General features: G+C 40.0%; 1 protein-coding gene across 10 annotated transcripts in view; it reads right to left on the bottom strand.

Moving 5' to 3' along the window:
* tenm2a (teneurin transmembrane protein 2a) overlaps positions 1-24,234 on the bottom strand; it is a 266,084-nt gene that overhangs the window by 14,810 nt on the left and 227,040 nt on the right. For 8 of the 10 annotated variants that reach the window (XM_077577334.1, XM_077577335.1, XM_077577337.1 and 5 more), the window contains 14 exons: positions 22,056-22,256; positions 18,428-18,613; positions 17,641-17,667; positions 10,955-11,101; positions 10,016-10,226; positions 8,072-8,191; positions 6,086-6,347; positions 5,554-5,821; positions 4,278-4,421; positions 3,854-4,103; positions 3,718-3,738; positions 3,371-3,600; positions 1,376-1,530; positions 964-1,065 (listed from right to left, as the gene is read on the bottom strand). In XM_077577334.1, coding sequence (XP_077433460.1) covers positions 964-1,065; positions 1,376-1,530; positions 3,371-3,600; positions 3,718-3,738; positions 3,854-4,103; positions 4,278-4,421; positions 5,554-5,821; positions 6,086-6,347; positions 8,072-8,191; positions 10,016-10,226; positions 10,955-11,101; positions 17,641-17,667; positions 18,428-18,613; positions 22,056-22,256 — 2,324 coding nt within the window. The remainder of the gene's footprint in view (positions 1-963; positions 1,066-1,375; positions 1,531-3,370; positions 3,601-3,717; positions 3,739-3,853; positions 4,104-4,277; positions 4,422-5,553; positions 5,822-6,085; positions 6,348-8,071; positions 8,192-10,015; positions 10,227-10,954; positions 11,102-17,640; positions 17,668-18,427; positions 18,614-22,055; positions 22,257-24,234) is intronic. The other 2 variants (XM_077577336.1, XM_077577341.1) reach the window with 1 other exon arrangement.

Raw genomic sequence — 24,234 nt, 5'->3', positions numbered from 1 at the left:
TTTTCATTATATATATTTTTTGCATTAAAAAACAAGGACCATACTGAACAAAGGGTTTTGAAAGAATGAGAGAAGAAGAAAATGCACTGCAATGTACCTGATATTTTTACAAAATTAAAGTAGAATGTACATATTACAGATAACTGCTTTTAAAATTTGGGTTGACAGGACAATAGCAATATTTGCCAAGTGAATTATCTTTGCATTCTGCTTTTGCTATTTCTAATTTTAATATTCCTGTCAGTTAAAATTGAGTGTTTTATTAATTTATTCTACAGTATAGCCATGGTGGTTAACTTGGTGACAACACAGGGCGTTTAGACTGCCCTTGATGCATCTTGCAATTTGGTGACAAAAAGTAGACTCACACAAAGCAGGTCTATCTTGTGGCGCAGGTGATATTAACGTGATTTTGGTGGATTGGATGTACTTGTTCTGGGCACAAAAATAGGGCCCTTAATCTTACAAATTCCCCATACAGTTTATAAAGGTCAGTTATTACTGGTTATATGATAGGTTAACCCTAAAACATATTATTTCCGGTATTTCCTTTGGGAAGCTGAATAAATAGTAAGACGGTATTATGTTTGAACTTATAGCAGTCCTTCTCAAATACAAATGTCAGGGTGAGTATGTGACCTCAGAGAACATATTTTTATTTTTGCTGTAGTAAAATAAAATGTAATTGCGCATCCACTATAGTAGGTGGCAGTAACACCCTCTTTGTCAAAGAGCGTGCAAGGAGTATTAGCTCCTCTGAACAAGTGTACTTACAATTTTATAGACAAATGATACTATTTATATTCACAACAGAGAGTTGCGGTCTTATAGGTTCCAATGCAGTAGAATATTTATTGAGCTAACCGGTTTAACAATGATTGCAAAATAAATAGCAAATTTAAAGAAAACACACGTCTCATCAAAGCCCTTTTGTGGAGTAAACACATAGGTTTTGGCACCAACCTGATGGTTCTCAGTAATACGCAGAATAACATTGTTCTCCAGTACATAGAGAGAGTTGTCCATAGGGTTCACGGCTAAGTCTGTGGGCCACTCCAGGCGTACCTAGCATGCAAAAACAGAAGTTTAATGTCAGATAATCTACAGTGCAGTATATGCTAATGGTGACAATTTGAAAAGATGCCAAGGTCTCCTCTTCATTTTTTAAACTAAGTGCAGTCCTCACTCTCTTTTGATCTACTCATTTATCCGTGGACTCTTTAAAGGTCCCTAAATCAGAACGTCCCTCACCCTCTGGCTGGCTGCCGTCCACACAATTGTCATAGCTCAGCACTCACAAAGCTGTTAGATCATCATCCATCATGCCATCACCTCAGCCCCCCCCAACACACACACTTCTGAGTGACTCTCTCACCTGGCTCACGTCCATGCTGGTGTCACAGCTCAGTGGTCGCACGGCAGTCAAATCGTTGGCTCCCAGTAAAGTGGAGATGATGCCGTTTTGGTCCACCTTCCGGATCATAGTGGCGTCCACAAAGTACATAAGCCCATTTTTATCCACGGCGATACCTGCAAATGCCAGACGGGCGCTGTGAATGATGACTCCTAACTCATAATTCACCACGGTCGGAGACATCTTAAGTCAATTAAAGCTCAGTCTTTCTACCTGCAGAAAACGGATAGCAGCCCGGACTGCTGATTCTCACAATTTCTCATCGGATAAGAAGGACCAAAGTGATTCGGTGATGGAGCGAGTGCTGAACTTTTTGATAAGTGTTAGTTTTGGGATGAGTCATCAACTGAGGAAGTGAGCTCTCGCTGTTCCCAAAGGAAAATTCTAGACTACGAGTGGCTTTTTTAAGGCACTGACTGTTTTCCCAATACACATTTTTCACCCCGATTCACAGCATGTACTTTTTTCTCTCCAATTGTTCCATTTTTTTCTTCATTTCCAAGCGGTGCTGTGTCAGCCTTACTAGTCGAACAGGCAGCAAGCATTCAGACAGGTGCGTTTGTTCTAAGCAAGCATGCTCCAAAATATCTCCTAGGCACACTGATATGTAAGAACATTCGGGGGCACAGCAAAGGTCACACAGCAAATGAGAAACAGAGATAGTGAAAGAAATAGAACAAATACTGTAAGCTGTAGAGAGAGTGTGTACAAGCTGTGGCGACAGGTTCGAGTGACTCATTCTCTGTTTTTAGCTCTCCAATCAGCTGCAACACACACAGACACACTCGTGAACCCATTAAAGTATACACTACACACAATAGTGTCACTGTATGGAACTGTGACGGTGTGACACCCTTGACAGTTTGGTGTCACTTTTCATAGATCCAATAATCCACTGAAATTATTCCATGACAGTATTACGTTTTTCATTAACCTGATTTATGGCCTGCTTCTGTCGTCGCCTGGCTTGGTTAAGGGCACATTTGTATATATACAGACTCAGTATATTAAAAAACAAGAGCACCAAGAGAGCATCAAGAGAGCAGAGACATTCCCCAGGGCTTAATTGAAGGGGAAGTCAACCCTCCAATTTTGTTTTTACAATAATATGTTCTATGCAGCCCCACTAGTTATAAATATGGTATTCTGGTTAATATTGCATTAGTGGAATATGAGTTTTAAGCAGCAAAATCCAGACGTTTTTATCCATCTCAGGGGGCGGCCATTTTGCCACTTGCTGTCGACTGAAGATGACAACCAATCACAGCTCACCTGTTTTCTGAAGCTTTACTGTGATTGGTTGTTACCTGAGACCTGAGCAACATTGATGTCATCTCCAGTCGACAGCAAGCGGGAAAATTGATAAAAACGGTTGGATTTTGCTTCATATAACCATATTTCATAATCAGAATGTCATGTTTAGACTAGTGAGGTCACATATAACATATTATTGTCAAGAAATGCTTGAGGTTGACATATGTTTCCTATTGAAATCAATGGCTAAATGACTATGAAGAAGAGTTTACTTTTTCATGGTAAAATCCGATTCTACATTTTATCTTGATCTGATATCATCTCAATGTTAAATGGAACTGGGATATCAGGTATTTTTCAAAATTTACATTTTATGAAAAATACCGATCCATCATAAAAAACTGCTAAATCAAAAACTAATGGACTAGCCATTATCGGAGGTAACAAAAAATTGCAATAATCTGCATGTATTGTGCACCGAAATGATCGACACAATAGTTTGCATGAATAAGCGCCTTTGCTAAAGTGAAAATAATGAAAACCATTACCCCCAGTTATCCTCATTCATCATCTGATTACATACAAATCCGAAGAATGAGATCAATCAGAATAAATGAATGTAATGGCAGCTCTGTAATCATGACTAAATATACAGTTGGTCTGCTCTACATGGGCTCATTGCACTTCTGCTGAGCCGCTCACCTTTTGGGCTCATAAGTGTAGCTTCAGTGGCTTTGCCGCCATCGCCACAGCGCTCATCAAAGGGCAGGCACTGCTCTCCGGTCCCAGCCACAACCTCAGCATTGTCAGACAGCAGGCGGCCGCCTGTTAATGAGCGAACTCGGTATATCCGTCGGGAGTTAGTGTCTGAGATGAACAATGTTCCAGATAATGGATCAACTGCCAGGAAGTACTTATTGGTTGGATTGTTACTGTGGGGACAGGAAAAAAAAAAAGATCATTATGGGGAATAGCTTTAATTTTGTATATTTTCACTCATTATTATTACAGAGATAAAATTTAAAAGTTAAAAGTTAAAATTGTCTTACCTGTGTCTAAAATCTTTGTTCCTTCAAGAAAGAAAGGCAGATGAAAACAAATATTAATCAATAAGGTCAGTGGTTAAAAAACATACCAAGGAAACATTTTAAATAAATCATAACCCTCCTACATTTTTGTTTTTACCTTAATTCTAGGATGCCGGTGGTGTTCATAGATGGGAAAACCCTGCGTACAAAGTTGAGGTCCCCTACGTAGAGGCTGCCGTCGTTGCCCATCGCCAAGGCAACTGGTGCGAGGAGCTTGTTGCCATCCGCCAGGCCGTTACAACTGGGGCAGGAGATGCTTCGTCTGCGACCGTTGCCCATAACGCTGCTGATAACTGGAGGCTGCTCTGTCACAAAGATGTTTTCTCCACTTCCCTTGTGAAGTATGCCTATACACAGATAAGAAAGATTTTAAGTGGATTTTACATACATATATATATATATAAGTTTTTTTCCCCAAGCAGAGTACGTTTTAAACTAAGGCACCAATTTGGTTTAAATCTAAAACTTCTATAAAATGAATCTGACGACAAACTCTCCCCTCAGTATGCTTGCATACTTACTGCTTCTTGTGTTGAGTATATGGTGCTTGTCCAGTGACCAGCCACCGAGATTGGTGGGATCCAATTCGTAACCTTGCAGGATGGCAGTCCTTTTCTCCCACAGAATGAGGCTGGCACATGACTCGTACTCGTAGCCCACAGACACTGCATATTTAAAAGTTAAAAAAAAGAAAGAGGAACAAGACAGTAGGTTAGAAAAAAAAAATCACAAAAAAAAAAGTGCAAAAACTCAACCTCCCCGCCCCATTTTATTATGCTATTAATCTACAATACAACGCTAGTTAGCACCTGTGCCCAACTCTGCATTAACACCTAACTAACACTCTCAAATGCTGCGAAATCAATCAGAAATTGTGTTAATTGGGCTGATTACCTGAAGGACCTTTTAAATTACAGGCCGCACTAACTGTGTAAAAACAAACTTTCTGCACAGGTTCACTAATAAAGTATCTGGCTCAGAAAAGGATAGACAAAATATTAGTAGTTTGGGCTGAGTTAGGGAATAATAAGTATAATAACTGTTAAAAGCAAAGGCGTGTTCACACGCTAACTCCCATTTCCAACACCTGTAACCTTTTCACTGCTAAGAGCAGAGGTGCTGTAAATAGGAGAAAAGTGAACCAGGGCCCATGATTGACAGGGAACCAAGAATTATTATTATTTTTTTTAATTTGCGACTTTGAAATGGTGGGGCCTAAAATTATATCAGGGGTGGCACCCCTTTCTAGCAATAACATATCTATGTGCTCATATCTACTCATGGCAAAATCTACTCAACCACAAACATACTTGATGGGATTTGACATTCATGGAAAATTAGGCATTATGAAGTGAAAGGATTTCCCCAAACGAAGCACTTTAATGATTCTAGTCAACGATGACGGTATCTGTGCTTTCTTGGGCTGACAAGTGATTGTGACAGAAGAATGTAATATCACCGAGGTCTCTGCATGCTGCTCCAGTAGTTAACTGCTAACTCACTCTGATGGCTAATAACCCTTCTCTAAAGTTCCGGCTGAGTGCTTGAGCCAAATGCAGTCTCAATGAAAAATAGACATGAAAAAACTCCCACTTAACTGTGGCTATACTGCATATAGTGGATTGAGGTTGACTTTCTGGTGTAATCTCTTTCAGGCTCCCTAATTAGAACTCTCTCACCCTGTCATACCCCGACCGTACTCTATTGCTGCCAAAGTTTCTAATCTTCACAGAAGAGAGGGAAAAAAAAAGCCTTTGCCCCTTTGCAACTAAAATCCATTTCGTCTCATATACTCACCAACAGCCTCGGAAAGCCCGTAGACTCTCTGGCCGTACGCGTCAGTCTTATCCCAGATGTAAGTGTAGGCTAAATTAGGCGAGGCATGGAACCACTTCTGAAAGAGATGGCCCTCCACTGCGACCATCAGATGAACTTTAAGCAGTCCCATGGACACCACGGCGGTGGTCATGGTCACTTTGAGCAGGGAGCGGTAACCCTGCGTCCTAGAACTTAGGTAGCACAGCTTTAAACTGGTGCCAGGAACCTCGATCTGCTCATGCAGCACCTGGAAGACAGAGAGAAGAGATGACAAGAGAAAGGGATTAGGTGAGGGATTAGCGAGAGGTGGGAATAATGAAGGTCACGGTTCCACTGACGGCTGAAGGACAGAAGCAGGGAAAATATAAGGAAATAGAGAAGGAGGAAACGAGGGGAAGAGGGAATCTATTGAAGCGAAAGTAGAAAGAGAGCCATAAAAGACGGGAGCGGGAAAAGAGTGAGGGAACCAGAAGGAGGATTAGCCGGCTGCCAGGGGTCAGTGGTACTGCACCTGTGTCTCCGGTATGATGGGTTTCTCCCCTGGCTTGGAGCTGAAGAAGGAGGAGAGAGGGGATGCAATCACAAGAGGATCAGGCCTGATGAAGCCACTCAGGTCACAGCCAGGGATTGTGTTCTCTTCTGTCTTAAGCACCACAGTGTCCATAGCATAAAACTGGCTCCAGGGCAGCCACACGGTGCGCTCCTGGCTCAGGAAGGGGGCGCGTTCGAATCGCAGAGTCAGTGATGCACCACCGTTAGCTATCAGGTCAAACCTGGAGAGGTTTGCAAGGAGAGGACGGGAATGAGGGACAGATGGGGAGTGCTGCAGAGGATGAAATGTCACACGGACTCATACATGACAGTGCTTCTCTTCTTCTGACACAATAATTGCACTGCTGCTTAGGAATCATTCAACAACAACTAGGGATAGACCGATAATCGGCCCTTTTTTCAAAATCTGACGGCCAATAAAAGGTTGGGCTAAAACCATTTTAAGCAGTTAGTTTATAAGAGATGCTGCTGACTCTGGGAACCTTCTGAACCTTTTGTTTTTGTTCGACATTAAAACAAAGAAATGTGAAATGTTAAGGATTTCAGGATTTTTTTTGAAAAAACAGAGCTATGGTACTTCTTTAAATTTCCATGTAACTTTAATTTCCAAAGATGTACTGATAACCTTGTGAGCTCCCTGAACATTTTTTTTTAATTTAAAAAGAAGTATATTGTCTAAGATAAAAAACAAAATAAAAAAAACAAACATTAATGTTTTAAAACATTACAACAAAGTCAAGACTGGCATTTGTATTATTTATTTTTTTAGACCAATAGCCCCCCCCCCCCTTCTTTTTTTTGTTTTGAATGAAAATGAATATTGGCTTCAAATGTCGGTTATCAGCCAACTTGACTACTAATAATTGACATCGGTATCGGCCTTTAAAAAAAATCTGTCTATCTCTAGCAACAACAACAAAAACTTGAAATTCTACAACAAGTGAAGACAATATCAAAGAATGACATATTTTTATCTTGAACATTTTGTGAGCGCTTCCTTTTGCAGTGAGTTCATTATAAATGTGGAGCTCGAAAGCAGACATTCTTATTGTTATGATAAACAGCAGGAGGTGTGTTTCTGGAAGTGTTGTGAACAGGTGACTCCTCTCAGGCCCTAACAACTGCAAAAGAATATCATTAATTTATGACACATTTACTGAAGCTCGTGAAACTGCCCCTGAAAGAACAACGTCCCCTGTTATGTTAACATAAGTTTGATGTTCGGCATCAGTTTCATCAAACTGAAAAATGCTGCAAAGAAAGCACTGATGAAACTGCGGAGAGGGAGAACAATATCGAACAGACCTAAGAAAAGAAAATTTGCTTAATTTATGAGTGGAGGTCAGTTTGAAGAACCAATGAATCTTAATTAGATTCAGTGGCCCGCAGCCTGACTTAAATCCAATTCAACTTGTGCAACCGGACAACCCATGTGACCCTGAAAGCATGCTGGAAAGTGTAATTTCTGAAAAAGGAAGTGAAAAGAACTGCCCAGGGTTAGTTAAAAAAAATCATACAAATGTCAACAGATGCAAATTAAGGAAGTAGCATCCTTTTGGAATAAGCACAGCTCAGGATGAAATGTTTTATGGGAACAATTATAGCGATGTTGATTGCTTCAGTCCCAATTTAAAACAATTTCAAATAAGAATTTACTTTCATATTGAAATTGATCCACCAGATTGCAATTGGTTCTCAAATTAGGTGTTCGCATTTTTACGTGAAATTATAATACTGTATTCTGTCCTTTTGTCGACTCCCTGCACATGTTACTTGCCATGTTAAATCAACCGGCATTTTATTATGAGATTGCGTTCTGCATTTGCATTTTGCAAATTACAATCTTGAGAATGTAATCACATCTAATTTAATCGAATCTTATCTAATTGTATCTAATCTAATGAGGTAGTTTCTAATGTTCAACAAGGATGTCTAGTGTACATACATTCCATCCTGTCGCGTCAGCGTGTATCCGTAGTGGGGGTAGTTGACAAAAGACACGTTCACCCCCACCAGAGGCGTTCCATCTGTCGTCAACACCTGACCCCGGATAAGAGATGCCAAACTGCAGAAAGACAAAGGAGATAAAATTGAGGGAGTGCTGGTTAATATAGAGCCAAACCATTTATCATCCGGGTTGATTAATTGCTCCATCTTTCAATTATTTAAATTGCCCTTTCATCTATGTCACTGGTTTTCGACCACTTATTAATTAGCCACAATCAGCAGCCCCCGCAATCGAGAGTACTTCCTGTCAATCTCATAAACACACCATGAGAGAGAGCGAGAGCGAGAGCGAGAGCGAGAGCGAGAGCGAGAGAGCGAGAGAGAGAGAGAGAGAGAGAGAGAGAGAGAGAGAGAGAGAGAGAGAGAGAGAGAGAGAGAGAGAGAGAGAGAGGGGCTCCTGACCTATTCTGCTTTTGTCTCTTGGAAAATATAAATTTATGAGCATTCATCTTGAAGTCAGGGTTATCCTGGAAGCACACTACATCATTGTAAAACCTTATAAAGACTAGTGGCATTCTATACAAATACTCATGGGAGTGTGAGGGTACTGGTGGTGTTGCTTCCAGTCAACTTTTCCCTATAGCCACAGCGGGAGCTACTGCATGACTGTACTCCCAGTAGACCAGCAAACACGCTTCTCCTTGGTGTATTCACCAAGGTAATTTGTTCCTTGTCAACATTTCTGATGCAATACTCATGGACAAAAATCACATGGAGCTGGAGAGTGCATGGTTTGGAATCCCCAGGATGACTTTGGCCTTCTAAAGGTATCCTTAGTAGCACAATTTGATCCTGTCTGGCCAAATACCCAATACTCATTTCCATTGTAACTCTTACTAATTTGACAATCTGCACTGCAGCACAGTAGCAACCACACTGGTGTGGTGTGGTTGGTTGGACTTCGTTACAGCTGTTTATTCATAGTCATCTGTGTTCCCTCTGACGTCACATTTCATCTCGAGAGCTTTTGTGAGATTTTTAGTTTAGAGCTCAGTTGGTACGGTGTTAGACAGCTAAGGGTAATTTGGTGCACCATTCTTAGTCAGGCAGGTTATTGAACAGCTTAGCATTTTGCTGACGAATGACAGAAACATTGACAGATGTCCATTTTGTTGAGGAATAACGAATGACCTGGTCCGGCTTGAAATATTGACGAATTGATGATGTCCCGATTATTGACGGTTAACGGATGCTTACGTTTAATTGACCGCTGATTTTGTCTATCACCTTTCTTTGTTCATTGGGGAATTAATTAAAACGTAGACAAATCCAAGACAATCATCTTCCTGGAAAGGATCACGATTACCTTGTAATGATCTGCTATATTTGGATATTTGGCTGTTAGTGAGATGACCAAGTTGCTTTGTCCTGTTCTTTGGATTTCGACATCTAAAAGGAATTACAAGTTGAACCGCAGCCACTTTGCACCGAGAGGAAACATTTGAAGGGACACTGGTATCTGATTAGAATCCCAAGGTAAGAGACCCATCTGAAGAGATTACACAGTTTAACTGGCTCGGGAATTCCTTTGGATCCCGCAGGAGAATGTGTTGTTACTGAACTGTTTTATCTTTTCCGGCCTGTTGCCACTGTGACCAGGGTCCAGATAATTGTGGATGGATTTGTGACACTGATGTACTAAAGCAAAGCGAAATGCAGGTTTTGAGTGTAGATTTTTTTCTAAATTTTTAGCCACCCAGTTCTTCATGAAAGGTAAGGCTCCCCAGCTGATGACATACAACAACAAAGGGCAACTGAAATAGCCGCCAACATCCAGTATTATCAGTGTGCGGTTATAGAGTAAGTCTTTCAACTCTTGGTCATCACAGAGGATGGAAGATGGAAGGTTAAAAATACATCCAGCTCAGTGTTTATACTTTACCTAGAGTTGAATGGGTTTTCTCCAGGAATGACATGGGTGCCATCCCGTGACACAAGCATCTTGACGCGATCATAAAAGGAGTGGACACGGGTCTGGGACAAAGGGATTTGTTGAATGACTTGCAGAGGGTCTCGGGAACCGCGGCACAGTGGACTGTTTTGACAAGGACTCTGGATGCAGCAGTCGGGGTCCATGCAGTCTGTTAGTCCATCTGAGAGAAAGGCGAAAGCAACAATAAGTCCGAGGAGCAAAAGCTATGCAGAATGAAGACACATAAGCGAGTATTTTAACAATAAATTACATTTTAATATTAATTCATTTGCTCCCAAAAATGTATAAATATGTTTTATTTTAAATATGACCATAGTCCCAAAAACATATTTATACGTTTTTTTTGTGTGTGTGTGTTTTTTTTTTAAATGCTAGAGCATACAGAAGGATGCAGCCTCTGAACTGGTGAGAACACTAGAAGCAATGGTAGTTATTACTAAAACGGCCAGCAGGTGGCAGCAAAGTATAAGAGATCAACCAGGGCTATGTTGCAAAAAGCAAGGTTTTCCCCCCGTACTGTTTTGAACAGATTTGTGAATAATGATGAAACTTAGCTATATTCTAATGCTATTGGCTGCAAAATGCAAACAGATAGAAATATACTTTTTTTTCCTAATGAAAGAAGAGACTATTTTTTCTTTTGGTAGGTTCCATGTTTTTTATAAGAATAGAACACAATGGGGGCTTAGCAAAATCAGCCAAAATCCAATAAAAGGAGAGAGAAGGAGGTTGCTTCAGTGAAAATGGCTAGGAGTGAATGAGTTAATGATGGCTTCACATTTGATCTGAATTTAACTTTTTGAAATGCAATTAATTACTTTCCATAAAAATCTTTTTTTTGCAAATGGAAATCTCCATCCTCACATTTGTTCCTGCTTTGCTGTTTACCTCCTTCGTTGTCCTTGTTGTCGGCGCAAGAGGTCTCCATGGCAACACTGCACCCAGGCCCCCTCCAACCAGTCTGACATTCACAATGCCAACTTTGCTGTCCCATGGTGCACTGCCCATTCCCATTACATAGGTTAGGGCAGCCATCTGGGGAGGGTAGGGGGCAAGATAAGAGAGGTCCAGGGAAGTGGGATGATGGAAGAGAGGCAGGATGATGCTTTTTTAATTACAAAACTAACACACAATCTTGTGCATACAGACATATACTCACATGATTTTGAAAGACTAATGGGTTTCATAAATAACCAAATGGTGGAATAGTGGAAGAACTTAATGTGAAATAATCAATTGAACTCAGCAGGTCATTTTTAATTTGCTACTACTTGTAACTGTTGTGCATCCATCCATCAGTTTGTCCATTCCTCTCATTTGCGAATCAGTGCATGTAATGTGATTTTGATGACCTCGGAGTAATGCTCTCAGATGGGACAATACAAGTGTATTCAATTAAATGTGAGTATTTGCGTGCATGTGTATGCATAAAAGGTTGCATTCTGCAAAACATGAATTTTGACCACTCTAACCTAAGGCCCTAGAGCCAAGAGTGTTTTGCCACTAGCATCGCAAAGCTATCATCAATTTAACAAGATTGAGTGAAAATCAGACATTCAAAGCAATAAGGGCTTTGCATAATTCAATACGGGTTGTCAAAGCATGAATAATGGAAACAAAGCGATGACAATAAAAGAGGCAATAACATAAAAAAATGCCACTACAGTATATACAGTGCATTGTGTCTAGTATTATAATGATTGAATGAAGTAATTGACTAGTATTATAATGAATGAATGAATCGACTCCAGCAAATCAGTTTCTGCGTTCCACTGACACTTGAAATTTTACAGTATCATATGCTAATTTTGTTGATTAGATTAATTTGAATGGGGAAAAAAAACATGGTTCAAAACACTAGGTTAAAGGGATACTTGCATTTTCAGCAGTAAGAAGATAATATTTGGTTTATAATTAATTTGATAACTTCATTATGTTTCACGTACATCAGGGCTGCTTAAGTAACGACCAATTATGGCTCAGTTTGCTAACATCACATGACCAAACCCAGAAAACAGATGAGCCGTGATTGGCCGTTAACTGAGCTCTGAGCACCGGAGATATCATTTAGCACCTGAAAAGTCATTTTCAGTCGACAGCAAGTGGCAAAATTATATTTCGAAGGTATTAATGGTACACAAAAAATAATCAAGTCATCAAATTCATTATTGACAAAAAAATAATACTTTTTATTGTTGAAAATAGCTAAATGAGCCAAATATACCTTTAAGGAAAAAAGTAAATACGACAAAAATCAATTTTATTTACAAGTGAGACAGTATTGCCTTTCAGTGTTTCACAAAAGCATCCATTAAACTTACAAAAATGTAAATCGCATCTTTCAAGCTCTGGGTCAAAAATGTATGTGCCGCATTCTAATCTTACAGGCAGAAGGAAAGACGGCATCACAGTCAATGACAATGCTCTCTCCAGCAGCAAAAAGACTCACAAACAAACTTATCACAGTGATTTCCTCAATAAATAAGGAAACAAGACTCGCAGTCCTCCCCCAAGAGAGGAAGGCAAAGACAGGGTTGACTGATAAAAAAAAAAATATGCGCATGCACCCCAGTGCGCTCAGTCGCAAACACATACACACTCGAGATATGAGCTTTGAATAGTGTGACGGCACATGGTGAGAAGGACAAACCAACTGAATGAGAGATTATGAAAATGAAACGCTTTTCATTGAGTCCTGCTCTGTAGATTAATGAACACATTTTCACTCAAGTTGCAGTGTAGGGTTTTTGCCCTCTAACAAATCTCTACGTCAATAAAGCCATGCATTATGAATATAAATAGTGCAATCTAACCCATGGCAGCGGCTAAATTAACAAGCGTTTCTCCTAGATTGGCATTCTATCATATGTCGAAAGCATCAGCAGATGAGAAAAAGTCAACAAAGGACTTTGAGAAAGGCATTGTGCCGTCTTGTTTGAACAAGAAATAATTATGTGGACGGTCTGGGCAGCGAATGGTTAATGACTGTTTTTTTTAATTAATTTATTTTTTAAAATCTATAATTATTAGTAGTTTCTGCATCAGCGGACCGTTCATGATTATAAGCTATCAGGCTGAAAAACGTTGTTCCTCAGCATTGAACTCACAGAACAAAGGCAGTTAGCAGTGATTGCCTATTAAATGCAGATGCCATTTAAAGTAGTGATACTTATGAAACAAACAGACAGGACAATCCATAGCGGGCATTGATCGGCTTGCCTGGCCAGGCCAACATGGGGATCCTCTCTCTTTAATGCCAGGCCTCAGTCAATACCCACTCATACTAACTAGAATAAAGTGGGATTTTCAGAAACGATTAACTCCACCCTTCCCACTAATGTAGAAGTTCTCTGAAATCCTCTCAAAAGAGGACAAAATTGCCTCTGCTTATGGGTCGGCACACCCACGCTCGTGTGGTTTGCCATGTGTGTCAGAGTGTATGAATAAAGAATCAATTTTAAAGGAGTGATGATGAGACTGATAGAAAGAATGAGAACAAAGTGCAGAAAAGAAAGTTTAACATTGAAAAAAAAATTCTAGCATTCATTTTGTTCAGCCTCACCCTTTCTAAAGGTTAGACACTAAAGTATAATTTCAGGATTGCTGCATAAAGGTAGATCAGATAACTCTGAACTTTCACACCCACATTCTGATAAGATATAACATATATTCTTTTAAGCCCATGTAGTTGAATTGTCTCTCTTTTGCTTCAATTGTTTCACTAATTATTAATCCTGACCTTTAACTTTTCTTTCCTGGACTGGATTTTCATAAGATCTTTTGCATTACGCGTGAAAGGTAAGAGGAAGCGTCCTGCCTGCCATGCAGTCTGCACTGAACCTGGCATAGGTTCAGCTGCCAGGCCCTACCTGTAGGCTATGCCTCAACTAGAGCTGTGCAAATAATTGATTAATAGACAAGTAATTGATTATCAAATAAATGGGCAACCAATTTAATCAAGTTATCATTTGTATTTTATTGAAAATTGTCCAAATCCTCTGATTTCAGCATATCAACAGTAATTGCACACTGATTTCTGTAGACCTTCATTAAAGAAGACTAATAATCTTCATCCATCCATTCTCTTAACCGCTTATTCCTCACAAGGGTCGCGGGGGCGATGGAGCCTATCCCAGTTGGCTTTGGGCAGTAGGCGGGGTACACCCTGAACTGGTTGCCAGTCAATCTAGCGACTAATTATCTTCTGTGATTTAATGAAAATAAGACATTTGCACACATCTGTTTTTACTTTGAAAAACAATGACTGAACCGGTAAGACATCAATCCCCCCCTTTTTTTAATCACTATACCAGGCCCTGGGCATAGACAAACTAGGCGGTCGCCTAGGGCGCCATCTAGTGGAGGGCGTGTTAAATTGCAGAACAAACAAAAAAACTATTAAATATTTTTTCCCTAAATACATTTACAATGAAAAGGTGTTGCATTAAGAGAGCGGCGAAAGGAGGGCACGTATGTCAGTCAATCATCATTGTTTATAAAAATAAATATGAAAATAGCGTTAGCTTCTGAGCTTGCTTGTAACTTGTTTACTCCACCATTACATCCATGCTACTCTGTGCAACAAAGCGAGGCAAAGCTTGCTGGCTTTAAAATAAAGCAGTCAGTCCAGTCCAGATAGAAATGCATAAATCCTTGTTTCACATAACCAACCATAAGACTTGTGCGCTGGTTTAATGTAAACAAATATATAGTAAAGGCATACTTTTTTTTATTTATATTTTTTTATTTGTACAGGGAGCCCGTGAGTTTACCTACGACGTTTCGACTTTACGACGGCCATTTTGGCTCCTCATCCGCCATATAGACCGCAGTGTTTTCCCCTTTACCGCTATTTAGCCCTTAGCTAGTGCTAGCGCTTGTGCACTTGTGGAAGTATCGTTGGCTTTTTTCCATCTTTTTTTCCCCAGATTATTGTACCAAAGAAGAAAGCTATGTCTTCTATCAATGCTGGCCCAGCCAAAACAAAAGCAATTACCATTGGAAACGAAGCTTAACATCTTAAAAAGATCGGAGAAAGAAAAGAGACCAACAAACATCGGCAAAGACTTGGGCTTCAATCGGATGACCGTGGTGACCTTTATTAAGGACAAAGCTAATATTTTACAGTATGTGAAGAGTTGTGCCGTTATGAGGGATACAGTCATCACGAAGCAACGTTCCATGATACTTGCAGAAATGGAAAGGTTACGTACATTATGGATCGAGGATCAGAATCAAGGTAGGATCAATCTAAGCCTCATGCTCATTCAGGAAGAGGCACGGCGTATTTTCCAAACTTTGAAAGAGCAGAAAGGCAAGGACGCTGAGGAGGAGGAATTCATCGCTAGCAAGGGCTGGTTTATGAGATTCAAATCCAGTGGCATTCTTCACAACCTGCGGGTCCAGGCCGAACCTGCGTCTGCAGATGAAACAGCTGCGGACGTTTTTCCGGGTCATCTAGCCACGATAATCCGGGAGGGTAGGTATCTACTGGAGCAAGAAGCAAGGAGAAGACTGTCTGGGGCATAAAGTTGTGAAGGAGAGGCTCACTTTGCTGCTCAGGGGTAACGCTACTGGGGACTTAAAGCTGAAACATTTACTCGTCTATCTTCCTGAAAACCCCAGGGTGCTCAAAGGGGTGTGGAAGAGCGCCCTACCAGTCACCTGGAAGTCAAATAGGAAGGCGTGGGTGACGCAAGTTGTTTTTTAGGATTGGCTCATCAAACAGTTCGTCCCCGCAGTGGAGCTGTACTGTGCGGACAAGGACATCCTACTTTTGCTTGACAAGGCCATCTTCCACCCTGATGTCAAGGTGGCTTACCTCCCACCAAACACGACATCCCTGCTGCAGCCCATGGCTCAAGGCGTCATCTCGTCCTTCAAGGCATACTACAGGAGGAGGACTATGGCTCAGGCGTCGGAGAGGACGGAAACGCAAGAGAACTTCAACCATAAGGACTTCTGGAAGGGGTATAACATCCGTGATGGCATTAAGAACATCGCCGATGCGTGGGCGGAGGTGAAGCAGAGCAACATAAACGGTGTGTGGAAGAACTTTTTTTTTTTGGAGAGCCCGCAATTTTTGAGCAAGTACCCTGGCTTTGAGGAGACTCGCGACTCTGTGATTGATACAGTTGTCGAAATCAGTCGGTGGTTGGAACTGGATTTGGACGAGCACGACATAACAGAACCTCTGGATTCATAAGGAGAAGCGCTATCATCGGAGGACTTGATTGAATTGGAGAAGCAGCTGGCGCAAGAAGAGGAATCCACAGAAGCCCCAGAACAAAGACATTTCACAACCAAGGGCTTAACTGAAGGATTTCCACTTCTAGAACAGGCAACGATTTTCGAAAGTTTCAAGGGGCGTGATGGACAGTGTGTGGTGCAACCGTGAGATCTGGGAGGAAAAGAGGAAAATTGGCTACCAGTCGGACATCACCAAGTGCTTCACCAAGGTGGAGAGGCGGGTAGAAACAGTCCCCCCCCCCCTTCTTTTCCATCCACATTTAAGCAGTAATGGTAAGTGCAGCATCTTATTTTTTATTTGAATGTATTTTAGATGTTTTTATAAAAAGTATTTTAATGTAAATATTGACTTTAATGGGGAAATTTGACTTAAGTCAAAATTCGGGTTACATCACTAGCATAGGAACGTAACTCCAACTTAACTTGAGGACTCCCTGTAGTTGTCTATGAAATTTGGTATTTATTGTGTGCTATTAAATTTATTTATTTATGTATTTAATTATTTATTTATTTATTGCAGCAAGGGGACAATCTGCATGTACGCCTAGGGCACCAAACTTAACTTTACACTTAACACTAAACTTAGGGCACTATAAGAATATGAAGTACGAAATAACCACCAATCACTGGTCTCAACCATACAACTCTAGTGAATTTGTTTATTTTTGTGATAGCTGTGACTTTATTATAAGTAGAACAGGGTGAATTTAATAAAGATGTCTAGAATGAATACAGAATGTTGTTTATATATGCACTCAGAAAATACATGTAATCACTGCTGTAGCATGAATGACCATGAAATGTGCCACAAATATCCAAATACAAAGGCACACAGACACTCAACAGCTCTGTCATTTTTGCATCACCAGCTTCTGATATTTTCCAATTACTTCAAATGTTCTTTACGGCTTTCATCATTTTCTCCTTTTGTGAAGCAGCATCGTTTCCCGTATTACATGACTCGAATACCAGGGCTATTTATTAGTAGATTCTTGTGTGTGTGTGTTACACGGAAACACTCTCACATGCATGCACATCCACACTTTGACAGCACAGCGCCTCGACACTGCTGATACCACGCTCGGCTCGACGGCACCCCACGTCCGGGGCTCAATGACACCAGACTCCTGCAGTAGTGCACTGCTGCAACAGGGAGTGCACTACATGTAGGGAGTTATCATTGAGGCTGGCACCCTAATCTACTGTACGTACAGATAGCACCACAGAGTCTACGGAGCCAAGCCAGGCCAAGAACCCACAAATGTAGCAGCTAGCTTCTACCACCACAGGCTAATGAACAAAACACCAGAGTCAAGATACGGTACCTGCTTTGTCAACCATACTCCCATGGTCTGCAGTGGGAGAAAACGTGCAAAAGGTAAGAGATGGGGAGAATTGAAAAAGAAATAGAATAAATAGATGCAAGAAACATCATGCAGAGCTGAAAATGAATAACAGGCAAACTGAGATAAGCTGTGAGTGTCTGCTGCTGGTGAAGTTTTGCATCGCGCCAAGCTGAGGCCTGACAATTCTTTCATCTCGGGCTGATGCCGCAGTCAAAGCTGCCCTACTTTCTGATGGGGGAAATGAGGAGATCATAAACTGCTATTCCCCCGTGCGTTCCTGTGTGTCGGAGGAGTGAGTGCATGTAAAGTGTTGGTCTTATGTGTGTGTGTATCAGGTTGCAATCACAGCGCTGGCGGTGACAGCAAAATGAGACATTGCGACTAAAAGCACTGTGAGTGAATCCAAAAAATCTGGCACTCATCCATCTGGAGTGACAGTGATGTCAGTATGAGACATTGATTGATTGACATGGGGGAAACACACAAACACACCAACCATACACATTTTTTCCCACATCGGTGAGGTGAAAAGTTTCACCTTTTATCAAATAACCCTGCTGTTTGAAAGCTTAGAACTCTGCTAAATCCTGCTTCGGATTTTGTGAACCACCCGCTTTTTGTTCTGATTGATTCTCGATCTTCTTATAGCCTCATTTGTAGACAAAGTTGGAAGGGGTTGACAGTTTAATTTGACTGGGTGCTGCTGTTTCAGAGCACATTAAACAGACACCCCCTTGCACACACACACATAGTAAATTGCTCTCACCGATAGTGCAGTGCTCTCCATTCCAACCCTGATGACACTGACACTTGCCATCCTTGCAGGTTCCATGTTTGATGCAAAGTGGGTTGCACACACGCTGGTCACATCCTGCACCCGTCCAGCCGTCCTCGCAGCGACAAGCTCCGCCCATGCACACTCCGTGTGTTCCGCAGTCTACGGAACACACCTCTGCGAGACCAAAAGGAGGTTAGACTTCTCATATATGCACACAGGCATTGAAAACTACATACCAGGGTTGTTCTAGTTTTGGAAATCTCATTGTAGTTAGTCAACCTTAAACATTTCTTGATGATATGTTATATGTGACCTCACTAATCTAAACATGACATTCTGATTAATATTGCGTTAGTGGAATATGAGTTATGAAGAAAAATCCAACCGTTTTTATCCATATCAGGGGGCAGCCATTTTGCCACTTGCTGTCGACTGAAGATGACATCACAGTTGCTCAGGGCTCAGGCAACAACCAATCAGAGCTCACCTGTTTTCTGAAGCTGCACTGTGATTGGTTGTTGCCTGAGACCTGAGCAACATTTATGTCATTTTCTCTCGACAGCAAGTGGCAAAATGGCTTCCCCCTGAGATGGATAAAAACGGCTGGATTTTGTTGCTTGACTCATATTTTACTAACGCAATATTAAACAGAATAATATATTTAGACTAGTGGGTCTGCATAGAACATATTGTCAAAAATAATTATTTTTAGGTTAACTTCCTCTTTAAATTCAATTAGTTTTAATTCGTTTTCAGGGCGGCTCTGTTAGTTTTTATTAATTTTAGTTATTTAAAAAATGCTTAGTTTTAGTTTAGTTTTAGTATTAGTTTTCATTAAAAAAAATGTGTATTACTTGTGTGCACGATTTAACAAATACCATAGTAAAATTAAAAAGTAACATATTTCTTACCTAGCATTGCATTTCGGGTAAATTAAATGAAAAAGCATGCAAGGCGAGACATTGGAGCTAAAAGTCAAACACGTAAAATTGCCACCTAGGAGTGACGTTATCTGAAGGGGTTTTTCTATTGGCTACTGCTAGATGACGTCACTTCCGTGCGACACACTTTCAAATGTCCTTATTCCGGTTAATGTCGAAATTAATTTACTTAAATCACTTTTAAAATCAATCCCAAAGGCTCATGCATTAAATTAATTACCAAAGACGAAAACTAAGGACATTTTCACTGTAATTATAGTTTGTTTTAGTTAGTTTTGTAAATGTAAAATGTAGTTTCAGTTAGTTTTAATTTTTTAAAAAGCATTTCTGTTTTTATTTTATTTCGTTAACAATTTTTTTATTCTTTTTAGTTTCAGTCAGCTATTTCGTTATACTAAAATAACCTCGCTGCATACAAAAATATTCAAAAAGAATGGGTTCAAAATTGGTTGGCAAGTGTGCATCCACATGTGGAGTGTAGATGCATGAGGAATTTCTGGTTATGGTAGATTCCCATGAATGCATGCCTACATATTTTGATGGTGCTTAATTTTATCTGAAGGTAAATAACGCAATATTGTTGTAGGTGGTAGACAACCTGATTTGAATCATGAATTGAGTAACCAATACAATGTGTATCACTTTATTATTTTTGGTATTAAATTTATTGTTTTGTTTCTTGCAGTGCCTATGACAACTTCAATGATGTCGACAAATAGAAATGTGCATAATTCCTGCCGACAGTTGCATGTGATGACACGTGAAAACTTTGATTATGTGTCTGAGATTCCCGTGCGCTGAGGATGCAATATGCACACAGATGTTTTGAATACTGTACTTGCTGAGGGATACTGCTGAGTGGAGCATTGTTGTTTATATTAAAGTCAAGCATTGCTGCACTTTTAATGAATGCTGAAGTCCTGCTGCTGAGAATCGCTGCTGGCTTTATTTTATTAAGACACTGAATATAAAAATGCTCCTGCTATGTATGCACAGGATGGTTTGTTTTCCACTTCGCAATGTGAATTTACTATAAGGCAGATGTCACCATATACTGTAATTTTCAGCATAGTAAATGTGGTAGACAACTTGTTTTTCTACATGTATTATGGCCTGTAATGACTGCATCGATAATCCTAAAAGGGTGCTAATTTTTCACTAAGTCCTTTGTGAGCCAAACAATAAAAATATGGACATATTTATTTTCACGCTACTTCAATTTGGCTTTTGATTTCTTTTAATGTTGTTTTATTAAATACAACTTTGCTCTCACAATAAGAAGTCATTTTTTAAAAACAACAACATTTTCATCCATTTCTTATGAAGGTATACTGCATCTTTATTATCCATAGCATTAGCAATATTGTCTTGGTTGTCTCCATAGACATATTAAAAACCCCTGCAGGAAGCATTCCAAATAATGTTATTGTGATTTTTATTCTCCATATTTTTTTGCCGTGAAACAACTCACACATAATACTTCCGATTCACACCGTTAAAATTTGCTAAAATATTAAAAAAACAACTAAAACTTGCAAAAAAAAAAAATTCACACCTTCCGGGGTATTTATCTTCTGATTCCACATTACTTACAGTATTCACACAATTTAATGTTAAACATAAACTTTCCCCATTCATTTTCAATGGGACTGACATTGAACTTTTTCGAAGTCCCACTTTCTATGCCCACTTACATATATACAACTGACCAGTTGTCTGATACTGCTCAGTGGCGCATTTGGTAAAAAAAAAAATAAAAAAATAAAATAAAAAAGGTGCATTTTTCCATTGGATATCATTAGTTCCAATTTTCCTTCTAAATGAATGCAGAGCACTGCATGCTTGGATGGCACTATTGAGTGTTTTTTTTTTTTTGCGTTTTTCCATTGGATATCATTCGTTCCACTTTTCCATATTAACGAATAGAGGGTACTTTCAGATAACACTTTCCCATATAGATTTCAACTTGCTTCAAAAATTCACGCCTCCCGTTCAAGTGTTCTTTTAATTCATTCATTTTTCAACTACAATTAATACTTTGTAATTTTCCCATAATTTATAATTTTTTTCTTTTCAATTTACTTCATAAGCATTCAGTTTAGCATTCAGCTATTAGCATTTAGCTTAGTATTCAGCTATTAGCATCCAACTTTCAGCATTCCCATGCAAATTCTGCAGAAATTGCACTTAGTCTAGTTCTACTATGTGTTATTGACAAGGTCAAGTTTATGGATTCATCACAACATACGTTACTGAGAAAACATCTTTGGTAGCCATTAGCTCGTCCCCCCACCCGTAGCAATAATTTAATTGCATTCCAGTTTTGGCCTTAAGTGTATGAATTTTCTTTACACAATATTTCATATTGTAAACTGTGATGAATTAAAGTGCGGTAACACTCAGTATATGCCACTTTATCCTTTAGTCATTTTGTGTTTGATTTTAGGTTCTTATAAGACTGTATAGTTATTATAGCATTAAAAACAAAGTCTATCACATGGGTAATTCTGGTGTTGTTCAGATAAATATAAAACAAATAAAACCAAAATATATGAATTAGCTTTGAGTCATAAATTCCACAAGAACATATTGTACAATTACTGAATTAGTTGACTAAATATGACTGCTAATTGACACCTGTGTGACAAATATCAGGGTCTCTTGGTCGTTCTTACCCATTGAGCAGTCAGGTCCCATCCAGTTGGGGTCACAGCTGCACAGCCCAGTGTCTGGAATGAAGGCCCCATGGCCATGGCACTGGTCCGGACACTGAGCCCGGGGCAGCTCACAGTGGAGCCCTCCCCAGCCTGGCTTGCAGTGACACTCGCCATTCACACAGATGCCATTGTTGGAACATGTGGGGTCCAGGCAATCCACTGCATTAAGAGAAATCCAATCAAAACAGACCAATGCAAATGAGAAAACAGCACATCACAATTTATGCTTGAAGACAAAGAAATGTTATGAGTAGGTGTTTAAAGACAGAAATGACAGAAGGCATTTTTCATCCTTTGTCTACACCAAAAGATAACAGAATAAAGACAACATTAGCTGTCATTACTGAGGCAACTAAAGCACACAATAATGAACAGCAGCATCTTTTAATTGTGTCCGACTATGAAAGAGCAACAACCCATACTAACAAATTGTCATTCTGAGCGTGTCTCATGTGTGCATGTGATACTCGGGCGAATGTGACAAACAGTCCGCTACAGAGAAAAGAAGCACAACAAAAGAAAAACAATTTGACAAATGACCTCCTCCCAGGAAAAAGACCCCCCATCCTACCTCACCCTCGCCCTCTTTTCTCTGTCCTGCTCACTCAGCCTCACCTTGTCCTCTTTCCACTCCTCAGCCACTATTGACCACCATCCCGCCCTCCCTTTTTGCACACACGCTCACACATCGCAACCTCCATTTTTGTTTGCCTGGCAGAAAAGGCGACTCACAGCTATTGATTTTCATGTCAGCGGCACTCCAGGTAAATTGTTTGAGGGACTCTGCTGGGATGAATATCAGATATGAAACCAGAGGAGAAGAGATTGATTTGAAGTGAAAACCAGGAGCCAATGCTGACCTTGTTCTACGGCCTATTGTCTTGACCTCTTTGGCCTGTCAATCTCCTAAACACTCGTTCTACTCTACTCTTAATCCTCCCCCTCAACTTTCCCTCTGGGACACACTTCACTTTCTCATTCAAAGCCTCCCGTTCTTACCGCTATGCATATTGACCTTTCATTGCTGCTTTGACTGCTCCCCCTTCAACTTTCATGCCATTTTTCCAACTCCTGCTCGTCCATCTTTTTGACGACCAAAAGCGTGGCAGGCAGGTACTTCTTAACAGAGATCAATAGATGCGATTTAATCCCTTAATAAAAATCTGTGAAGTGTTTGGCTGCAGTACCATCCGTCAACTTTGTGTATATATGGAGGGAAGGGACGCTCGCTCAGTGTGAGATCGAGCGATGATGAGCTGTCACACTGGAGCTAAGCGGAGTGGAGCAGTGGATGTACGATGTGCTTGTTTGGCTGCAAACAACCATGTTTCTTATAAAATAATTATCATATGTGGAGACTTTATGGCTGGGAAAAGAAATGGCATACACAAATGTATCTTTATTGAGCCTATACTCACAAGACTTAAGTAGAGTATCGCATGGACAGCATGGAGTGCTTTATTAATTCAATTAAAAAGTATCCTAGCATATACTGTACAGTATGTACACTTTATGTAGATATATATACGTACAGTATATGGGGGTGGTGTGTCATGGCTCAGTGGTGGAGTGGCCATCTCACAATCCAGAGGCTGTGCTCGATTCCATGCCATTGTGACTACATCAAAGTATCCTTGATCGAGATACTAAACTGATGCTGCGTCATCAATAGGTGAATGAGTAGTCGAATGTAAAGCGCTTTGAGGGCCTCGTAAGGTGGAAAAACGTTATACTGTATAAAGGTACCATTTCCCATTTTACTATATGTGTACACATATGTATAGTGCTGTAACACCTGTCATAAAAACAAAACCATCTAGTACAGGGTTATGCCCCCTGCGACTCTGGAACCACATGTGGCTGATGTGTTAGTCCCTCTCCAGTGGCTCCCTGTGGATATCTCTCTCACACAAAATTATTATTATTTTTTTTTAATTAAATTTTTTAAAAACATATTTAGTTTAATTTTTCAGATAAAATATTCTTTACATTAATTATTTATTCAATAAAAAAATGAATAGTTAAATATTTAAAAAATGTCAGTCAAAATTTTTAAGTTGTCAGGAAAAAAGAGAGAGATGGAAGGTAAATAAAAAAGTTTTTAAAAAATTGCCTCAACATGTCCAAAAAGGGAGAG

The sequence above is a fragment of the Vanacampus margaritifer genome, chromosome 10 (genome assembly GCF_051991255.1).
Source record: "Vanacampus margaritifer isolate UIUO_Vmar chromosome 10, RoL_Vmar_1.0, whole genome shotgun sequence".
Taxonomy (NCBI): domain Eukaryota; kingdom Metazoa; phylum Chordata; class Actinopteri; order Syngnathiformes; family Syngnathidae; genus Vanacampus; species Vanacampus margaritifer.
This window is presented reverse-complemented; position numbering and strand designations above follow the sequence as displayed.